The sequence below is a fragment of the Erinaceus europaeus genome, chromosome 4, assembly GCF_950295315.1.
Source record: "Erinaceus europaeus chromosome 4, mEriEur2.1, whole genome shotgun sequence".
Lineage (NCBI taxonomy): Eukaryota > Metazoa > Chordata > Mammalia > Eulipotyphla > Erinaceidae > Erinaceus > Erinaceus europaeus.
In genome coordinates this window covers 104159762-104179185 of record NC_080165.1, presented here as the reverse complement: position 1 = coordinate 104179185, position 19424 = coordinate 104159762, and the positions used below count along the sequence as shown (strand labels likewise).

At 49.6% G+C, this 19424-nt stretch overlaps 1 protein-coding gene across 5 annotated transcripts in view; it reads right to left on the bottom strand.

The window, feature by feature from the left end:
* The window catches only part of TSPAN11 (tetraspanin 11), a 46702-nt gene that overhangs the window by 11162 nt on the left and 16116 nt on the right, over window positions 1–19424 (bottom strand). For 4 of the 5 annotated variants that reach the window (XM_007526273.3, XM_060190270.1, XM_060190268.1 and 1 more), the window contains 2 exons: window positions 12361–12454; window positions 5337–5528 (listed from right to left, as the gene is read on the bottom strand). In XM_007526273.3, the coding sequence (XP_007526335.1) occupies window positions 5337–5528; window positions 12361–12444 (276 nt within the window). In that variant the 5' untranslated portion in view covers window positions 12445–12454. Of the gene's footprint in view, window positions 1–5336; window positions 5529–12360; window positions 12455–18571; window positions 18740–19424 lie in introns of those variants that run through there. The other variant, XM_060190269.1, reaches the window with a different exon arrangement.

The following is a 19424-nucleotide window of genomic DNA, read 5'->3' as shown; positions in this document are numbered from 1 at the left end:
TGTTGACTGTCTTCTCCCAGGCTGGGAGACAGGGAGGGCTAACCTGAGATAGCCAAGCTTACACCTGGGAGAGAGGACTGGTGCGGGGTTGAGGGCAGGCTTAAGGAGGAGATGGGACCGAGGAGGGGAGTGATGATGGGGCTCTGGGACTGGTGATCCTGGGACAGGAATCATCAGGGGGAAAGAAAGCCAGGGAGGGGTTCCTCCAAGAGCAGGTGTGAACACACTCTGGGTCTCAGGGGTTGGCTCGTCTGGTGATTACAAAAGGTCCCAGGACTCAGACAAGGCAGGGGCTTGGGCCAAATCCCCTGGGTCTCTGTCTCCAGTACCAGAGTCTGGCATTCCTGGTCCCAAGCCAGGAAGTGTTTCTCAGTACCTCTGCTCCCCTCCCCGCCCTGCTTTCTGTTTAGTAGAGCAGAGCTTTCTGGGAACATCCCGGAAGTGCCTGGGGAGGTGGATGGATTGGGCAACCTCGCCAATGTGACCAGGAACACAGAGGGAAGAAGCAGTGGGGAGGAACCAGCTGTGGATGCCACCCATCGAGACCCTTGCTGTGATGTGTAGGACAGGTGGGCAATGCTGTGGGCAGAGAAGAGAAATGGACTGGAGACCCTGCATCTGGGAATCTGGAAAAGGGCAGGGAGGGAACCAAGGAGGCCAAGGAGGAGGAAGAGGCAAGAGATAAGGGTGACTTCCCAGAGGGTGTCCTCTGGGAGTCTGTGCCCAGGTGACAAGCTGCTGTGTGGCCTTGGAGGCATCAATCCCCCTCTCTGGACCTCTGGTAGAAAGTGTGCGACTTAGTAACTAGGCATGTTCTCCTGCCTCCTCTCTCTCCTCACGGGACTCCTCCTGCCTGCTCATTCCAAATGTGCCTACTCTCAGGACTTGGCCACCCCTGCCCTCCCCCACAGTCATGTCCTGAGCGAGGCACCCAGTGATGTGGGTGGGTTGGTTTCTGCCAGGCACAGCGCCACTAAGCTAGCAGCCAAAGTAAAGCCAGGATTTGAGCAGCCTCTGGCTGCCCTCTCTGTCCTGGGTCTGATTTTTCAACCCACTCAAAGTTTCCCTGAAAGCTCTGCAGAGCCTAGCAGCTATATCCACACCCCCCACAAGAAAGATTCCTCCTCAACAGCCATCTGCCCTCCCGGCCACTCCGTGGGACCAGGCTCCTCCTCACAAGGAAAGGCATCCCAGAGAAGGACACAAACCTTTTCCTGCCAGGAGTAGCCAGGGCTGTGGGTGGCTCAGATTCTCAGATCCCCACTCAGGGCTGGGGAGGGAGGTGGGCTCTGGCTGGGCCTGCTCAGGAGGGAGATCTGTGGGAGGTCCCAGTTGCTCCAACAGAACCTGCCAGAAAGGAATTGGGGGTGCTGATTGAGCCCTAAATCTACTCCTGAGTTTGAGATGCAGACAGATGCTGTTTAGCAAACATCTCCTGCTCTCCCACAAGACACACATGCACATGCATGTGCACATCCACAGACACAAACACACATGGAGATATATGCACATGCAAAGATACATACTCAGATAGAAACACACAGATATACAGACACAAAGGTACATATACAGCTATATACACACATAAACACACACAAAGAAACACAGAGGTATACACACAGATATACATGTGTGTGTACACAAATAGATACACACAGACACACACACACAGATACACAGAGGATATGTACACGTAGACATAGATACAGAGAAAAAACACACAGACATACAGAGAAACACAGAAACAGGCACACATGGACACACACACACACACAGGGAAACAGATACATATATGCAAATACACACACAGAAATATACATACACAGTCTGCCTGTCTTCCATCACCCTGCTCTAGACTTGCTCAGGGCTAACTGAGGGTGGGAACAGGGGTAGTCCTCTCACTGCCAACTATCAATAAGTTGAACTTTTCCTGGGCTGAGCTCAAACAATTTCTAGGTGCTCTGGCAGCCCACCCTGCCACACTACCACTTCTCTGAAGCTCAGCTCCAAAGCATGTGGTCACCTGCCTGTTTTTACCCTGGTGAAGGAGAAGACACCAGCCTGAGGCAGGGGACAGGAGCTGCAGGAGCTCTGGCCAGTGTTCTGGTCCTGACATGTCTCTCTGTGACTGGGTGAGGGTGGAGAGTGTCTCTGAGTCAGCTTTAGTCTCTCCTGCTCAGGCCTGAGCCCAGTAGCCTGGGCAGCTGGGGGAGCACAGGGTCCCGAGAGGAGCAGATGCAGCTGTCAGGAGTCCAAAAGCTGGTCCTGGATGGAGCTGACTTCAACCCCCTTCCCAGAGTGAGAGAGCAGGACCTGAGTAGGGAGACCAAGGTAGCCAGGAGCATCCCTATATCCCCTCCCTGAAAAGCCCAGGGGAGTGGGGTGACTGCACTCAACCCTATTTTGGGGATGAAATCTTTGATTCCAGACCTTATCACTCTGTTGAACCAAGTCTGGTGTCACTGTCACTTACAGTCCCCTCTTTTTCAGAAACTGATTTGGGGGGGAGCAGGGCAATGGTACACTTAGTAGTATTCACAAAGACCTGGGTTCCAGCCCCCATCCCCTCCTGCAGGGGGAAGCTGTGAAAAGGTCTGCAGGTGTCTGTTTGTCTCCCCCTCCTACCTCAATTTCCCTGTGTCCTATCAAATAAAGAAAAAATAAAAGGTGGGGGGAAGTGGGGAATGGTCGTTAGAGTGGTTGATTTGTAGGGCCAGCACCAAGCCCTGAGTGACAACCCTAGTGGCAGTTTAAAAACGAAAAGAAACTGATTCAAGAACTTCTTATTTTTTAATCCACCAGCTCTCTCTCTCTCTATACATACATATATATATATATATATATATATAGTCTCTGACAAAGGCTCAGTTTATCCTGCACCATCCATCATAATCTTCATGGGGCTTAAGATAGCCTTTTCAGAGCTCAAATCCCAAGCTCTCAAAATAGCTGCTTCATTTGCAGGAGGAGCTGTGCCCCAGCTGTGGCACTGGGCTCACAGAGCCTCAGCTGCCTGGCTCTCCTGCTGCATGAGCATCAACAGGCCTGCTGGAATCATGGAAGTCCCACTCCACCTCCTGCAGGTTCTGACAGGAGCCCACATCATCTCAGACACCTCCTAGGGCACTCAAATTGAAGGGACCTGGGGTGTGCTGGGGGCAGGCTTGAACCTCAGGTCCCCGAGTGCTGGCAATCTTCCCCATCCAAGCTGAAGGTACACCTCAGCTAACTTCAGGTCTTTCATCTTTGGGGACTACTTAGTGCAGCTTGGGAACTTCCTTCTGTCTCTGACTGTTTAAAGATTCAAGACAGGAGTGGGTGGCAGAGACAGTATAGTGGTTATTCAAAAAGACTCTCCTGCCTGAGGCTCCTAGGTCCCAGGTTCAATCCCCTACACCACCATCAGCCAGAGCTGAGCAGTGCTCAGGTTAGATAAGTAAATAAATAAATAAATGACTGGGAAGATGCTTCCTGGAGCCACAGAGCAGTTTAGAAGGGCCTTGGCTACACCACTTGGAGCCTTCCACATTGGAGCCTTTGACATTCCCATTCGTGTCAGCCTTGGGTAGCCCTGACAGCTGACCACTTCTCTGTCTGAGTCATTAGCATAACTCAGAGGCTGATGGACCAGATGTGAGATAGGAGGCAGCTTCACCCTTGCTCAGGTCTAGACTGACTTTGGCTTGGTCTTTGCAGAAGGGAAAGTGGAGATTCCAGACCCCTGGACTGGCTGCTACTTAACATCACTGGAGATAGGAGTTTCCAGACTCCTGGACAGTGCATGCATATCCTGACCTACTCCTCCTGGGCATCTATCTCCCTGCTCTGCTGGTCCCAATGTCTGTGCCCCCAGTGTGGCCCTGGGCTGTTGCTCGGAACAGAATGAGGACAGAGTCCGAGTGGGCAGAGCCATCCTGCTGGACTGCACACATATGCTCTGCACCAGAGTGAGGAAATCAGGTCACTGCTGGGGAGACAGACTGCAGGGGACATGCTGGGGACATGGTGTCCTTGAGACCTCTCTGTACTGTTTGGCTTCTTGGTGACAGTTAGCTGGGTGCTGGCCTGGCCTTCTCTCTCTCTCTCTAAGATCTTAAAAAAAAAACTTTATTTGTGATCCGGGAGGTGGTGCAGTAGATAAACCATTGGACTCTCATACTTGAGGTCCTGAGTTCAATCCCCGGCAGCACATGTACCAGAGTGATGAATAAAGAAATAAAATATTAAAAAAATTAAAAACTTTATTTAACTTGATAGGACAGAGAGAAATTAAGAGGGAAGGGGAGATAGCGAGGGAAAGAGACTCTCTGACATCTGCAGTCCTGCTCCACCACTTGTGAAACTTTCCCCCTGCAAGTAGGGACTGGGGGCTTGAACCCTGGGTCCTTGAGCATTGTAGCATGTATGCTTTACTAGGTGTGTCACCAACAGGGCTTGTGACTTCTAAAAATTTAGTTATTCATTTATTGGAGACAGAAGTTGAGGGGGAGGGGGACAGAGAGGAAGAAAGACAGAGAGACACCTGCAGACCTGCTTGCCTGCTTGTGAAGCTTCCCCCCACCCAAACCTGCCCTCAGGTAGGGACTGGGGGTTGAACCTGGGTCCTTTTGCATGGTAATATGTGTACTTTACCAGGCCTGGCTTTTTCTCTTTAAGTCTGGATTGTTTCCAACCATTTCTGTTGGTCCATGGCTCCTCTGACCACAGAAGGGGGAGGAGAGAGAGGGAAGAAGGGGAGCTGCTACCCATGTAAGGGAGTCTGTCCTGGGCTCAGGTACATGGGAGTCAGAACGAGGACCTGGGGTGGGGGTGAGGGGTACTAGGTGGTGACACACCTAGTTTAACGCACATGTTACCATGCTCAAGGATCAGGGTTCAACCCACTGGTCCCTACCTGCAGGCTAGAAGCTTTGAGAGTGGACGAAACAGTACTCAGGTGTCCCTCTCTCCCTCTCTATCTTCTCCTCCCCCCTTGAATTCTGTCTGTCCTGAGAATTAAAAAAAAAGGAAGAGAGAGAGAGAGAGAGAGAGAGAGAGGGAGAGAGATTTGAGCCCAGTGGGGATTTTGCCAGCCTCACTAGTCCCCCTACATACAGTCCCAGCCACAGAGAGCCCCCCAACATCCACGGGAAAGCCCAAGAGCACCCACTCCAACATGCGGGAATTACTCTTGCCCCAACACTCCACCCAAGTCAGATCACACTTGAACACATGGCGGTGTGTGTGTCCATCAGACAGGGACAGTCCCTAGGACAAGTGACCAGGGTCCTCTCACAGTGAGAGCGTGAGGGCTGAGAGCCTGGGGAGGCTGGTGAAAGAATGAGTGTGACACTCACGGTAGAGAGGCAGCCACGGTCCTCCCGCACTATGGCGCTGAAGCCCAGGAAGCCGGTGAGCATAACGAGGCTGCCGGCAAACAGGAGGATGTAGGCGGATGCGGTGAAGGTGCTGGAGGCCAGGACGCCCAGGTAGCCGCTCTTCTCCACCAGTGTCCACACGCCTACGGCCAGGACGGCGGCCCCACCTGCCTATGGAGGCCAGAACAGGAACTCAGGGCCAGCAACAGCTCCTCCCAGCACATATGGGGTCATTGCTCTGGCCAGCTTTTCATTCATTCACTCATTCATTCATTCATTCATTCATTCATTCATTCATTCATTCATTCATATCCTCCAGCCTCAGAGCACTGCTCTACTGCTCATGAAGCTCCTCCTGCAGGTGGGGGCTGGGGGCTTGAACCTAGGTCCCAGAACATGGTGATGTATGTGCTCTATTAGGTGGGGTGCACCACTGCCTGGTCCCTCACTTCTGTTTTTACATCTGTTTTCTGGGGTCCAGGAGACGGCTCAGTGGGGGAATGCATCCTTCCATCTAGGAGACCCTAGATTTTCCTCCTGGAATTGCATGGGGGAAAAGAGACAAGTGCAGCTCCATGAATGGTGGAGCCATGCTCTGGTGTCTCTCCCTTTCAGCCTCCGATAAAAATAGAGCCTAGCCAATGGGTCCTGGAGGAGGCTGACAGTGTGTGTGTTGTATGCTCTCCCCCTGCCAAGAAAATTGGTTCAGTCCTGCTAGTTTTCGCGGGCCTCCTTATCCCCACCCCAAGGAACCCCGAGAGAGTTCCAGAGTTCCAGAGTTCGAGAGTAAGAGAGTTGAGAGTGACAGAGTTCCAGAGTTGGAGAGTTTGAGAGTGTTTGGCGCCACTGCGGGGGAAGGAGGCAAGAGAGTTCTTGGCACCGCCATGTGGGAAGGAGGCAGGAGAGTTCTGTTTGGTGATTAGTTTGGGTTAGTTTATGAATCGTTGTTCCTGAATAAAGAAATACAGCTTCCCTGCTGAGCTTTATGTCTCTGGTCGTCTCTGTTACCCGCCCGTGAAGCTAGCCCGGCCAGCTGGAGCCACCGAATTTTAGCAACAAATGGTGCCCACGTGGACCTGACCTGCGCATCTCTCAGATAAGTGAAGACAATTTGGCTACCTATGTACTATGGCCTTCTCTTCTGCTTGTGAAGAGATCTCCAAAGGCCTCTGCTCTTTCTTCACGAGACTGTTTTGCTGTTTCTGGAACATTTATCTCTGGACCACTCTGTGGTTTCCACTCACTCGGGCGCACTCAGAACAGCCAGTGGAGTCGGGATGAGCCAGCGGGCAAGAGGCAAGGCGCAGAGCTGCCTTTTCCACCTGGTGGAGCAGCCAGCCAGCCGGCTGCGCCCAGACAACCCCGCGCACTGCTCCCGCAGCCCCACAGCCCCGCAGCCCGCAGGAGGCCGACGCCAGCACACAGGAGCCCGACGCCACCACACAAGAGGCCGACACCAGCATGCAGGAGCCCGATGCCACCACACAGGAGCCTGATGCCAACACACTGGAGCCCGATGCCAACACGCTGGAGCCCGATGCCAACACGCAGGAGCCCGATGCCAACACGCAGGAGCCCGATGCCACCATGCAGGAGCCCAATGCCAGCAGGCAGGCCAGCCCACAGGAGCCGGCTCTCCATCGCGTGGCGCAGGGCACTGGACGCGTGATCCCTCCATGCTGCTCTGCCACTGCAAGCAGGGCAGCAGACATGACAGGGCTATGGGGCAGGGCCGCGGCAGCCTATCATGGCCGCCACCCCTGGGCACCTCGGCCCGCGCCTTCTACAAGGCTGGCCCGCCTGCCCTCGTGCTATGAATTCTGGAACGATCCCGGACCTCCTGGACCCCTGGGCTCCCTGCCGAAACTGGGCACCCTGGCCGAGATCTCCAGCTCCGGTCTGAAGGCAGACAAGCTGGAGTACGCAGAGATTTGTGCAGAGATTGCAACCTGCAATTCCTAGAAGCGGAGCTGCTCGGAAATGGAGCTGCACGGGAAGCCACCTCCGGATGGTGACCCCCCCAACAACTAAGACAGTACACATCTAAATTCGTGTTTAAAATGACATGTCTTTGTAACAAAGGTTTCTCTCCTTGTGTATTAATGACCATGTTTATGTGTGTGTTTAAAGTTTGGTAAACAGTAACTTTAAGGCTAAATTCTTACTAGGCAAAGTTAAATGAAAAAGGTTTTCAACATAATTCTCATAAAGATAAAATTAACTTACATTTAAAGTCTGAGGTAAAAATTAGTTAACAATCAATATATTTTAACTAAGTTGGTCTAAACAAGACCTGTGCACACCTAGGGTGTGTCTCCATCTTGAATGGGTATAACAAAAGGTTAAATAGACTTGTTGATATGTAAACCTCTCGATTACCTTCTCTATTAGAAATGGTAGATTACACAATGGCTATGCTAATTATTCTCATGCCTGAGGTTTTCTTTCCTGCTCACACCTAGGGTGTGTCTCCATCTTGAATGGGTATAACAAAAGGTTAAAAAGACGTTGTTGATATGTAAAAGTCTCAAATTCCTTCTCTATTAGAAATTTTAGATTGTGCTGTGGTTATGCTAATAACAAGTTTTGTTTCATAGTAAGTAAATTGCAGCCAGCTGCCTTTGGGACTCTAGGCCGTTCCCCGCCCCCATGCAAATGTCCGTCGAGACATGTATGCTCCCCAGAGGCAAGAAATGTTTTTTTTTTAAGCTGATAAAGTTTTGTCCACAGAGGCAAAAAAAATGGCCCCCTCAGGCCTTCCCTTGGCAGCACACTGGTTCTTGTTACTTGCTTACATGTTTCTCCATGTTTGTGCCAGTTTCTTTTTTAAAAATGCCTGCATGATATAGGTTTCTGTTCACCCCACACCCCTGATACTGTGGTCATTTAGTTAAAAAGAAAAGGGGGAATAGTTGTATGCTCTCCCCCTGCCAAGAAAATTGGTTCAGTCCTGCTAGTTTTCGCGGGCCCGCTTATCCCCGCCCCAAGGAACCCCGAGAGAGTTCCAGAGTTCCAGAGTTCGAGAGTAAGAGAGTTGGAGAGTGACAGAGTTCCAGAGTTGGAGAGTTCGAGAGTGTTTGGCGCCGCTGCGGGGGAAGGAGGCAAGAGAGTTCTTGGCACCGCCATGTGGGCAGGAGACAGGAGAGTTCTGTTTGGTGATTAGTTTGGGTTAGTTTATGAATCATTGTTCCTGAATAAAGAAATACAGCTTCCCTGCTGAGCTGTATGTCTCTGGTCGTCTCTGTTACCCGCCTGTGAAGCTAGCCCGGCCAGCTGGAGTCACCGAATTTTAACATGTGTGTATTCTCCTGGAAGAGCCCTGTCCCCACCTGCAGACAGAGGTGGTGGGAGGCCTGCACTCAGCCCTGCAGCGGCCATTTCTCCATGTTCAATTCCAACGAAAGATGCCTCTTGGTAGTCACAGTGTCTGACAAACATAGTTGGCAGCACTGCTTCTTAGACCTACAGGAAATGACAGCATGTCTTACAGTGGATGCTGCTAGGAGCTAGTGAGGCCTGGGCTATGAGAGGGTTTTGCATCTCTGTAACAGGGGCCAGGGAGACAGCACAGTGGACCTGCAAATGACATTCATGACTGAGCCTCTAAGGTCCCAGGTTCAATCCCCAGTGTCACAAGCCATAGCTGAGCAGTGCTCCCTTCACTCGCTTTCTCTGTATCTCTTTTATTAAATAAATATATAAAGACTCAAGAAGAAAAACAATTCTGGGGTTTGGTGGCATACTCAGTAGAGCACATGTTACCATACACAAGGACCTGGATTCAAGTCCCTGCTCCCCACTGGGTGGGGGGGGGATCTTCAGAAGTGGTGAAGCACTGCTGCAGGCCTCTCTCTCTCTCCCTGCCCTCTCAATTTCTCTCTGTGTTATCAAATAAAATAAGAAATAAATTTTTTTAAAAAAGAAAGAAAATATTTCTGTGAGGACACATGATCCCACACAAGCTTTCATGGCCCATAAGGAATTCCTGAGCCAGGACCAATGGAATTGCATCAAAGGAGGGTTCTAGAAAGACCTCAATTCCCCACTCACAATCTGGGGTCTGGGTGATGGCCCAGACTTTGTATGATGTGTTGTGTGGTCTGAAGACAGTCCCTCCCTTTCTCCAGGCCTGCACCCACCTCTACTGTGAGGGGCTTGCAGTGAGCCTGCAGCTCCCCACCGCAATCCCCGAACACCCCTCTGCAGACTTCCCTTCAAGAACCGCATGTTCTGAGAGCTGCTGGCTGCCAAACACAATGCGCTCATGATGAAACAAGCTGCTTCTCATCTTTCATTAATCAAAGGCACCAGGAGTGCAGGAAAGAGGGTTGGAGCAGGCTGAAGAGGTCTGGGCAACCACACCAAGATGGATGCAACTTCCATAGAAGGCCAGGAAGCTTGGCTTTTGGTGGGTGTGGTTACTATAGCAACAAGGCACACCCTGTCCTACACTAACCATCCCCCTTCCCCTCCACTCTGGCACTCCAGGCCAGAGTGCTGGCTGTGGTTGGATCTGGGACCACAAAGAAGGGCATGTTTGGATTGGGATGGGGGCCCTTAATCAGGTGACAGTCACAGGCAAGTGTTCAGTACAGGGGAATGCTCTCAGGCTGGGGCTGAAATGGAAGCTCAGACCTTGTGCACGTCGTCTCTGTGGCCTCCTCACTTCCAGGCCCTCCTCAGGTGGGACAGCTCAGCCTAGCTGAACCCCTGCCCAGGGAGCTCTAGAACCTGGACCCACCCCAGACAGTCAGAGCCTGGAAGAAGGGCCTGACGAGTCATTCCCCTCTCCCCTAAGAGGTGGCACTGTGTAGAGTCACTCAGACACTGCTTCCTGGACCCCACTCCCAGAGGAGGTGATGGTAGATGGCTGGGGCTCCTTTCCTTGGGTGAGAATAACTGAGGCCTCAGCCGCTGAGCACCCCCACCCTGTGATTTTAGGGGCATCCCATATAGATATAAGGGGCATCTCCAGAAAGTGGCTCATGCCACCTCAAGGTGAGGGCTGGCCAGAGCAGAAACACGTCCCAGCGACCTCATAGAACTCAGGTCACAGCTGCCTCGGGGGGGGGGGGGTATTGTGGTGGTTAGAGCCACTTGGAATCAGGAGATCCTGAGTTCAATTCTCGATTCACATGTGCCAGAGTGAGGCTCTGGTTCTCTCTCGCCTTCCCTCTCTCATGTTAATAAATAAAGAAAAATGTTTATTTTTTCAATTTATTTTTTTTACTGCCATCAGGGTTACTGCTGGGGCTCAGTACCTGCATGATGAGTCCACTGCCCCTGGCAGCCACTTTTCCTTTTTATTTTATTTGACAGGGTGGAGAGAAGTTGTGAGGAGGGTGGTGATAGAGAGGAAGAAAGAGAGATATACCTGAACCTCTGCTTCACCTCTTGTGAAGTATCTCCCCTGCAGGTGGGGAGTGGGGGCTCAATTCAGGGTCCTCACACATGGTAATGTGTGCGCTTAACTGGGTGCACCACTGCCTGACCCCCTAAAGATACTTTCTTAAGGGGGTATCTGTTAAACAACCCCAAGAGGTCAGGAATGGTCCTGTTTCAGTGTCTAGGGGAATAGCTCCAGCCAGGGCAAGGCCCCACTGTTGCTACAGAGCCTGCAGCCTAGGCTTCTTCACCCCCCTCAAAGGAACAAGGGTGTAAGACAAAGCACACATCTGCCAGAGGCTGGCTGCATTCTGTATTCTGCTGTATTCTGTTCCCTGTTATTTGGGGATGTTTCTCAAGTGGATAGACTCCATCCACTCCTCCAGGGAGACCTCACCGGGGGGCACTCAGGGGAGGACAGTAGAATCACTCTGGGGCGGGGGCAGGCGATAGTGCACCTGGTTAAGCTTACATAGTGCTAAGCGCAAGGACGGCATAAGGATCCTGGTTCGAGCACTCCATCTCCCCACCTGCAGGGGGCGTTGCTTCACAAATGGTGAAGCAGGTCTGCAAGTATCTATCTTTCTCTCCCCCTCTGTCTTTACCTCCTCTCTCTGTTTCTCTGTCTTACCCAACAACAGCAGCAGCAACAACAAAAACAATGGAAAAAAATGGCTGCCAGGAGCAGTGTATTTATAGTGCAGGCACTGATCTCCAGTGATAACCCTGGAGGCAAGAGAAAAAAAGAACCACTCTGGGGCACACAGCCCGCCCACCCCTAGGGTGGGCTTCACTGGAAACCGTGCAGTGATCACATCTCCCACATGACTCTGATTTCTTGATGTTGGAGAACCCTGAATTATAATGCCTGTTACTTCTGGATGCAAGCTTATTTTCTATTGTATTATCACAAAAAAGCCGTGTACAGAACAAAAGGAATGCTGGCCACCTGCAGTTGCTCGTGTTCCCCCTCTGGCTCATGTTTCTGTTCTCTGAGGGGCATCTGGTGGCTGACATAAGTTTACAAACAGTTGGGCCATCAGTCCCCCCCAAGGCAAAAAGGCCTACAGCCACATACTGTGACCAACACTGCTGCCCTCACAGACTATGGGAAGCACATATGGACATGACGTGTGCCTGTGCGTAGCCAGAGGGTGAGCTACGGGTGTGTGCTGTGGTGGTCTAGCATTCATCGTCATAATTCATGTCCCTCTGCAGAAATGCTTCTCATGCTCCTCGTTCCATGCTCTGATGTCATGCAGACTTTTGTTCATGAATATCATGAGAGATGTCTGTTCAGGGTCACACTCAGTAAACACACTGGTGTGTGGTGTGTCCACTCCAGACCAGTCTCATGCTTGTTGATAAGTGTCACAATTAGTCTTTCAATCCTGAGACATGCTGGAACCCAGGATCCCAGCAGCAGCTGTGCCCTTCTGCCGTAGCCCAGGGGAGAAGGAGCTGGAACAGGGAGGCTCAGAGGCCTGGGGCCCCACTACCCACACTCAGGCCAGACCCTCCTCTCTCCACACTGCCATGCCCATGTCTGCCGGTGGTAGGGGGCAGTGCTGTCCGGGGAACCTGACCGGAGGAGGAGCCAGGTATAAAGTCCACTCACCCAGAAGAAGAAGTTAAAGATGAAGAGCAAGTACTTGAGGTAGACGGTGAGCCAGTCATCCTGCTCGGTCTTGCAGTGAGCCATGCTGCTGCGCCTGTGAAGAGACATGAGCTGGGCCAGGGCCTGGCAGCACTGCTGCCCACTGCCTGCTACCAGAGCCAGTTCTAGCTCTGCCAGACCCCCACCAAGGGCTGCCAGTCTGCCTGATGCACAGGTGTGCTGGCTGGAGGCAGGTAATAATGCTGCAGGAAGGTGGCTTGCACAGAACCTTTGATACCTCAGTATCCTGATTCTGGCCTTTTGACAAGTTTTTTTTTTAATTTTAAGTTTTACTTATTTTACTTTTTAGTGAGACACAGAGAGGAGAAAAGAAACTAGATTGCTGTTCATCTTTGGTTTGTGGTGGTGCTAGGGATTGAACCTGGGACCTTGGAGCCTCAGGCATGAGAGAGAGTCTTTTGCAGAACCACTGTGCTGTCTCCCCAGTCCACTGATACAGGTTCTTCTTTTTCATTTTTTATTATTTTTATTTGTTTATTGGATAAAGACAGCTAGAAATCAAGAGGGAAGGGGGTGGTAGAGAAGAGAGAGGGACAGAGAGATACCTGTCACACTGCTTCACCACTCGCAAAACTTTTTCCCTACAGGTAGGGACTGGGGGCTCGAACCTGGGTCCTTGTGCATTGTGACATGTGTACTCAAGCAGGTTCACCACCACCTGGCCCGTTACGTAGGTTCTAACTTATGGGTTTTGCTCTGGTCTTGCTATGTTCTGATTTATTTATTTATTTTTAAAATTTCCACCAGGGTTATCACTGAGGCTCAGTGACCGCACGATAAATCCACCATTCCCATTTCCATTACCCCCCCTTCCTTTCCTTCCTCCCTCCTTCTCCCCTTCTTCCCTTCTTAATTGATGGGATAGAGAGAAAATGAGTTGGAAGGGGGGAAATAGGAGACAAAGAGATACCTGCAGCACTTATTGACTGCTTAAGAAGATTCCCCCTACAGAAGGGAACCAGAGGCTTGAACTCAGTCCTTGCACGTGGTGATGATGTTTGTGCTTTGCCCGGTATGCCACTGTCTGGGCCCAGTGCTCTGATTCTTATTCCCTATCCCATTAGAATTTCAGGGTATTGTGTACTTCACACACACACACACACACACACACACACACACACACACACACACACAACGAGCCTGCACTTGACATCGTCTGGACACAGCCCTGCACACTATCAGAGCAGCTCAGTTGAGAAGCACCTTGTCACCACGGGCTTACCACCTGTCCTCCTAGGCCCTTGACCTTACAAATGAGGAAGGAGGTCAGCAGGCCGAGTAGCTTAGCAGGACAGTGCATAAGAGCCTCTGCATCTGACACCTGGCCTGTGATGAGATGTGTGAGTCCTCAGGCAAGCTCCTGGGCCTTACCTGTGAGAGGTGATGGGGAAGCCATCTACATGGCAGGGGTGTTGCTCATCTCAGCGAGGCCTCTAGCACAGTCCTTAGCACCCAGGACTTCAGTTTTAAAACTCCCTGTCTTGGACCCAGAACCAAGGCCCCTTGTCTGTCCTAACATGGGCAACCTGGGCAGGGTGGCATGGGGGGGAGTGACAGGGTGCTGGAAGCTACTGTGCTGAGTTATCCTGTGTGCTTCTTGTCCAGTCTCAACAACGGCCTTGCTGGGAAAGAGGACAGACCTCTGAGGGTCCCCTTTTCCTAGGGTACCTGAACACACGCTCCCACAGCAGCTCCTCTAGAGAAATCCCCTAACTTTGTTCAGAACCATAAATGTGTAGAGGCATGGGTCCTGCTCATTTCTAGCTCTTTCTCCTCCCTCACCCTTCCACCCCATTCTCCTTGACTTGTGCTGGGCCAAGACTAGTGGACCCCCTCTCACCCTGCAGTCAGTGCTTTGCCTTCTATTTCAAGCCCTCTTGCTCCTGAGACAGGGAGCCAGGAAGAGAGAAGAGAAAAAGGTGGCTGTCTTATCTGGGATTGCTATTTGCAGGCCTGAAAGAAGGCAATTTAAGATTTTCAGTCCTCCTGTTAAAAAAAGACAAGACCCATTTTTTCTGAGCACATCTGAGAGGCAGGGTGGAGTGGGAAATAGAGAGAGAAAAAGCCTGAAATGATGGTGTCTGCTGGGCTGGTGAACCAGGGGTGGCGACAAGGTCCTTCTGTCGCTGGCCCAGTCCAGCTGTCCTCTGGCCCCCAGGGTCAGCAGTAGGGGAGCAGAGTTTGAGATCAAGCCTATTTTGGGGACTGTTTATGCAAGCACCTCCCTCAAGCCTCAGACTTGCAAAGCCAAGACTAGGAATATCTTAAAGAGAAAACTGTGTTAGAGAAGACATGGAGCTGAGGCAGAAGGCAGCTGTGGAGAGAAAGGCAGACTTGCTACTTTTTCTGCCTGGTAAACTGTCAGACAGAGCAGACAGGGGCTCAGAATGTCAGGGTAAAGGGGACTCTCTGGGTGCACTGAATTGGCCTTCTGTGCAAGGCAAAAGGCTACTCCCTTGTCTGAGAGGAGACAGGCTTTTCTTCAGTTCCTTGGCTTCACTGCCTCGCCGGGTGTTTCCTCTGCCCCATTCACTGCCCCTCCCTCTGCAGCACCCCTATTCTAGGGTGGGGTGGGGTGGCATGGGGGTGGGGAAAGAGGCCAGATCAGAGATGGGCAGGTGCACAGTTCAGAGTGTGTTTAGGGACTTGGACATTGCGCTGCTTTGCCATCTGTGATCCAGGTTTGACCCCAGCCTCCACTGCACTGAAAGAAGCCTCAGTGCTGTGGTCTCTCTCTCCCTCCCTCTCCCTCTCTCTTCCCCTCCCCCTTCTCCCTCCTCTCCCTTCCCCCTCCCTCTCCCCCTCCCCCTCTCCCTCTCTTTTCTCTGCCTCTATTCTGAGAAAAAGAAAAGGGGCTGGGGTGGTGGCAAACTTGGCTGAGTGTACATGTAATGATGCACAAAGTCTCTAGTTCAAGCCCCTGGTCCCCACCTGCAAGGGGGAAGCTTCAGGAGCAGCGAAGCAGAGCTGCAGGTGTCTTTCTGTCTCTCTTCCATCTCCCCCTTCCCTCTCAATTTCTCTCTGTCTAGCCAATAATCAAATTAATAAAATATTTTATGTATAAAAAAAAGGAGCCAGGTGGTGGTGCACCTGGTTGAACACGTTTCTGTGTATTCAAGGACCTGGGTTCGAGTCACTCCTCCTCACCTGTAAGGGGGATGCTTCATGAGTGGAACAGCAGGTCTGCAAGTGTCTCTCTATCTCTCTTCCCCTTTCCATCTCCCCCTTCTCTCTCAATTTCTCCCTGTTCTATCTAATAAAAATTGGAAAAAATGGAAAAAATAGCCACAAGGAACAGTGGATTCATAGTGCTGGCACTGAACCCCAGCAATAACCCTGGTGGAGAAAAAAAAGCTCATCTACAGACAGAGACATGAGCCTGCATACTTCCTCAACCCTATACAGTTTCGAGCCAAGGAGAAATTAATGCAACTTTTTCTACAGAGAAAACCGTCTGGTGTGAATGCTCCTTGTCACCTACGGCACCCCTTCAGGGAGCTCCCTCCCATCTTGGTCCCCTTTGAGGGGTGCTTGTGAGGTTCGGAGAGAGAGAACAAAGAAAGAACCTGGTGTGCTGTGATTTCACAATCTTAATGCCAAGCGGATGCTAAAGCATGATTGCAACCCAGAAGAGTCTTAAAAGAAAGAACATTGGGAGTCGGGCGGTAGTGCAGCGGTTAAGAGCAAGTGGCGCAAAGCACAAGGACCGGCATAAGGATCCCGGTTCGAGCCCCTGGCTCCCCACCTGCAGGGGAGTCGCTTCACAGGTGGTGAAGCAGGTCTGCAGGTGTCTGTCTTTCTCTCCCCCTCTCTCCATTTCTCTCTGTTCTATCCAACAATGACATCAATAACCACTACAATTAAACAACAAGAGCAACAAAAGGGAATAAATAAACAAATATTTTTTAAAAAGAAAGAACATGTCAGTCTCCAGCACTAAAAAATGAATATACATGGGCCCTGGGTCAAATTGATGTGGTAAGCAGTTAACTGTATTTATCTATTTTCTTCAAGTTTGGGAGCTACTCTTTGCCATAATTCAGCTTTCTAGCCCTGTTCTCAACTCTGACACCATCTTCCCAGACAATATTTTTAGCTCACCTCCATGTTAACTGTTAAGCTCAGGCAAAAATCACTAAAATCATGGGCTCCAAGGGCCATACCTAAAATAGTCTTCTTAGCTTCTTACCATGCTAAAATCCCTAATCTCACCTGCTCAGTTCCTACTTTCTGGTTCCTATTTATTTATTTTTATTTATTTATTTTAAAGTTCTTTTCTTTTTAATTTTATTTATTTATTTATTTATTTATTTATTTATTTATTTTTTGCCTCCAGGGTTATTGCTGGGGCTTGGTGCCTGCACGACAAGTCCACTGCTCCTGGAAGCCATTTTTTCTCTTTTGTTGCCCTTGTTGTTTATCGTCGTTGTTGTTGTTATTGCTGTCATTGTTGAGAGAAATTGAGAAAGGACAGGAAGACAGAGAGGGGGAGACAAAGACAGACACTTGCAGACCTGCTTCACTACTTGTGAAGCAACCCCCCTGCAGGTGGGGAGCGGAGGACTCAAACCGGGATCCTTACACTGGTCCTTGCACTTCGTGCTATGTGTGTTTAATCTGCATGCTACTATCTGGCCCCCTGGTTCCCATTTATTAAACATTTTTGTCCTGCCTCATGACTTACTCCACTCCAGAAACCAAGTTGCAAATGCTACTATGATTCTATCATGAACTCCATGGGCAGATGACTTCACCAATGAGTCGTGGAACCTCACCTCTCCAGAGCTCTGCCCCAATAGGGGAAGAGAGAGACAGGCTGGGGGTAGGCATTGACCTGCCAATGCCTGTGTCCAGCAGAGAAGCAATTAAAGAAGCCAGACCTCCTACCTTCTGTACCCCCCAAAAGAATTTTGGTCTATACTCCCAGAAGGGGTGATATGTTAGGGGAAGATGACTAGAGGACTCTGAAACCCAATTCCATTAGGACTGAGAGAGAGAAGAAGAAAAATGAAAGACATATGGAAGTAGTAATAGGTATATCTAGGACTCAAAATAAAGGAGAAGGCAGGACTATAAAAAAAAAATGAGAACAGATAGATAGGCAGATAGTTACAGAAATAATTGACCCATATCTGTGGCCTTGGGAGAATTACTGCAATTTCCAATAGAGGGGATAGGACACAGAACTCTGGTGGTGGGAACAATGTGGAATTGTACACTTGTTATTTTGTAAATAAACAATAAAAATAAAGTAACAAACAAAACAAACAAAAATAGCAAACAAATAAGAACATGTCAGTGGTCCGGGAGGTGGCGCAGTGGATAAAGCATCGGATTCTCAACCATGAGGTCTCGAGTTCAATCCCCGGCAGCACATGTACCAGACTGATGGCTGGTTCTTTTTCTCTTTCTATTTTCTCATGAATAAATAAATGAACAAATTCTTAGAAAAAAAAAAAAAGAACATGGCAGTCGTGGCTCCACAGGAAGGAGTGACAAAGCCATACCACTCCTAGGCATACACTCAAAGGCAGGAAAGCACTAATTTGAAAAGACATATGCACTCATGCGTTTATAGCTGTATTCTTCACAATAGCCAAAGTATGGAGACAACCTAAACGCCCAACAACAGATGATAGGATAAAGAAATTATAGGGTATATACACAACAGAACACTGTTCTTCAATCGAAAGAGATGAGATTGTATCATTTGGAACAGTGAGCAACATGCCTTGCCTGTTTGAGGCCCTGGCTTCTATCCCTGGCACTGCATGAATGCTGTGGTCTCTCCCTCTCTTTTGCAATAAGTAAAAAAAAATTAAGCCAGGAAAATGTACCTGATAGTCTCAGGGACTCTGGACCTTGGTCTATGCCATCTGCTAGTGACCACTGTTAAACAGAAAACAACAAGCCCAAAATAGAGCCACTTGTGCTAAGGCCCCCAGGACTCAATTCCTGATATAACAGCAGTTTCAATTATCACTGTCATTTCAGCCTCTCCCAGGAACGTAGTCTTAAGGGGTCAGTGTGGACTTTTTCTGATCAGCACCACTGAGTTAATGTTTTCCACTCTTGGGAGGAGTTGAGATAATCTCCCACAAGTATGTTCTACACTCTGCATGGGTAGGTTACCTAAGTCTGAAATAATTACCTTATCTTGTTCTCTTTCTGTCTGCAGAAGCCTTTCATTTTGTACCATTTTCCAGAGCAGCTCTCTCCTGGTGATATGGGAAGCTGCCAGACTCATGAATTGTTTAATAAGGCCAATGAGATCTTTAGGATGAACTTGGAGCTGTATTATTTAACACGAAGAATTTACCTGCAGAAAACCAAAATTTGACTTTAGCAAAGTAGGCTGGTTCAGACAGGGAAGTCATTTTTTTAAAGGGAGGGGATATAAATATTAATATAGTTAATTAAAGTCGATATTAAGATGAGTTTCAAAATAGCAAGTGGTGGAAGAAGGCAGGGTAAAAATTAGAGAGAACTGTTCATGCTCTGGAATTATGGAGAAATCAAGCTGAGATTATAAATTGGGACTCAAATGAGAGATGAGGGGACTATTCTTAAAGATGGTCCTAGAAATAGTACAGTTGACATTAGGAAAAAAATCCTTCTGGATTTCTCCTTATCCAGTTGAAGTCAGAGGTTATGAAAGTATACTTGAACATCATATTTTCTTAGTCTTCTCCTTCATTTCTCATCAACATTTTACTTTCTTTTTTAATATTTTATTTCTTTTTTGGATAGAGACAGAGAGAAATCAACAGGAGAAGAGGAAATAGAGATGGAGAGAAGGAGAGACACCTGTAACACTGCTTCACCACTTGTGAAGCTTCCCCCTGCAGGGGGGTGTGGGCACTAGAGCCTGGGTCCTTGCACATGATTATATGTGGACTTTACCAGGTGCACCATCACTCAGTCTTACTTTCTAAGCTCTATTTCACCAAGTTTTATATAACATATATGTGCTGGTTTTATCTATTGGAAAGGCATCCAAGTTC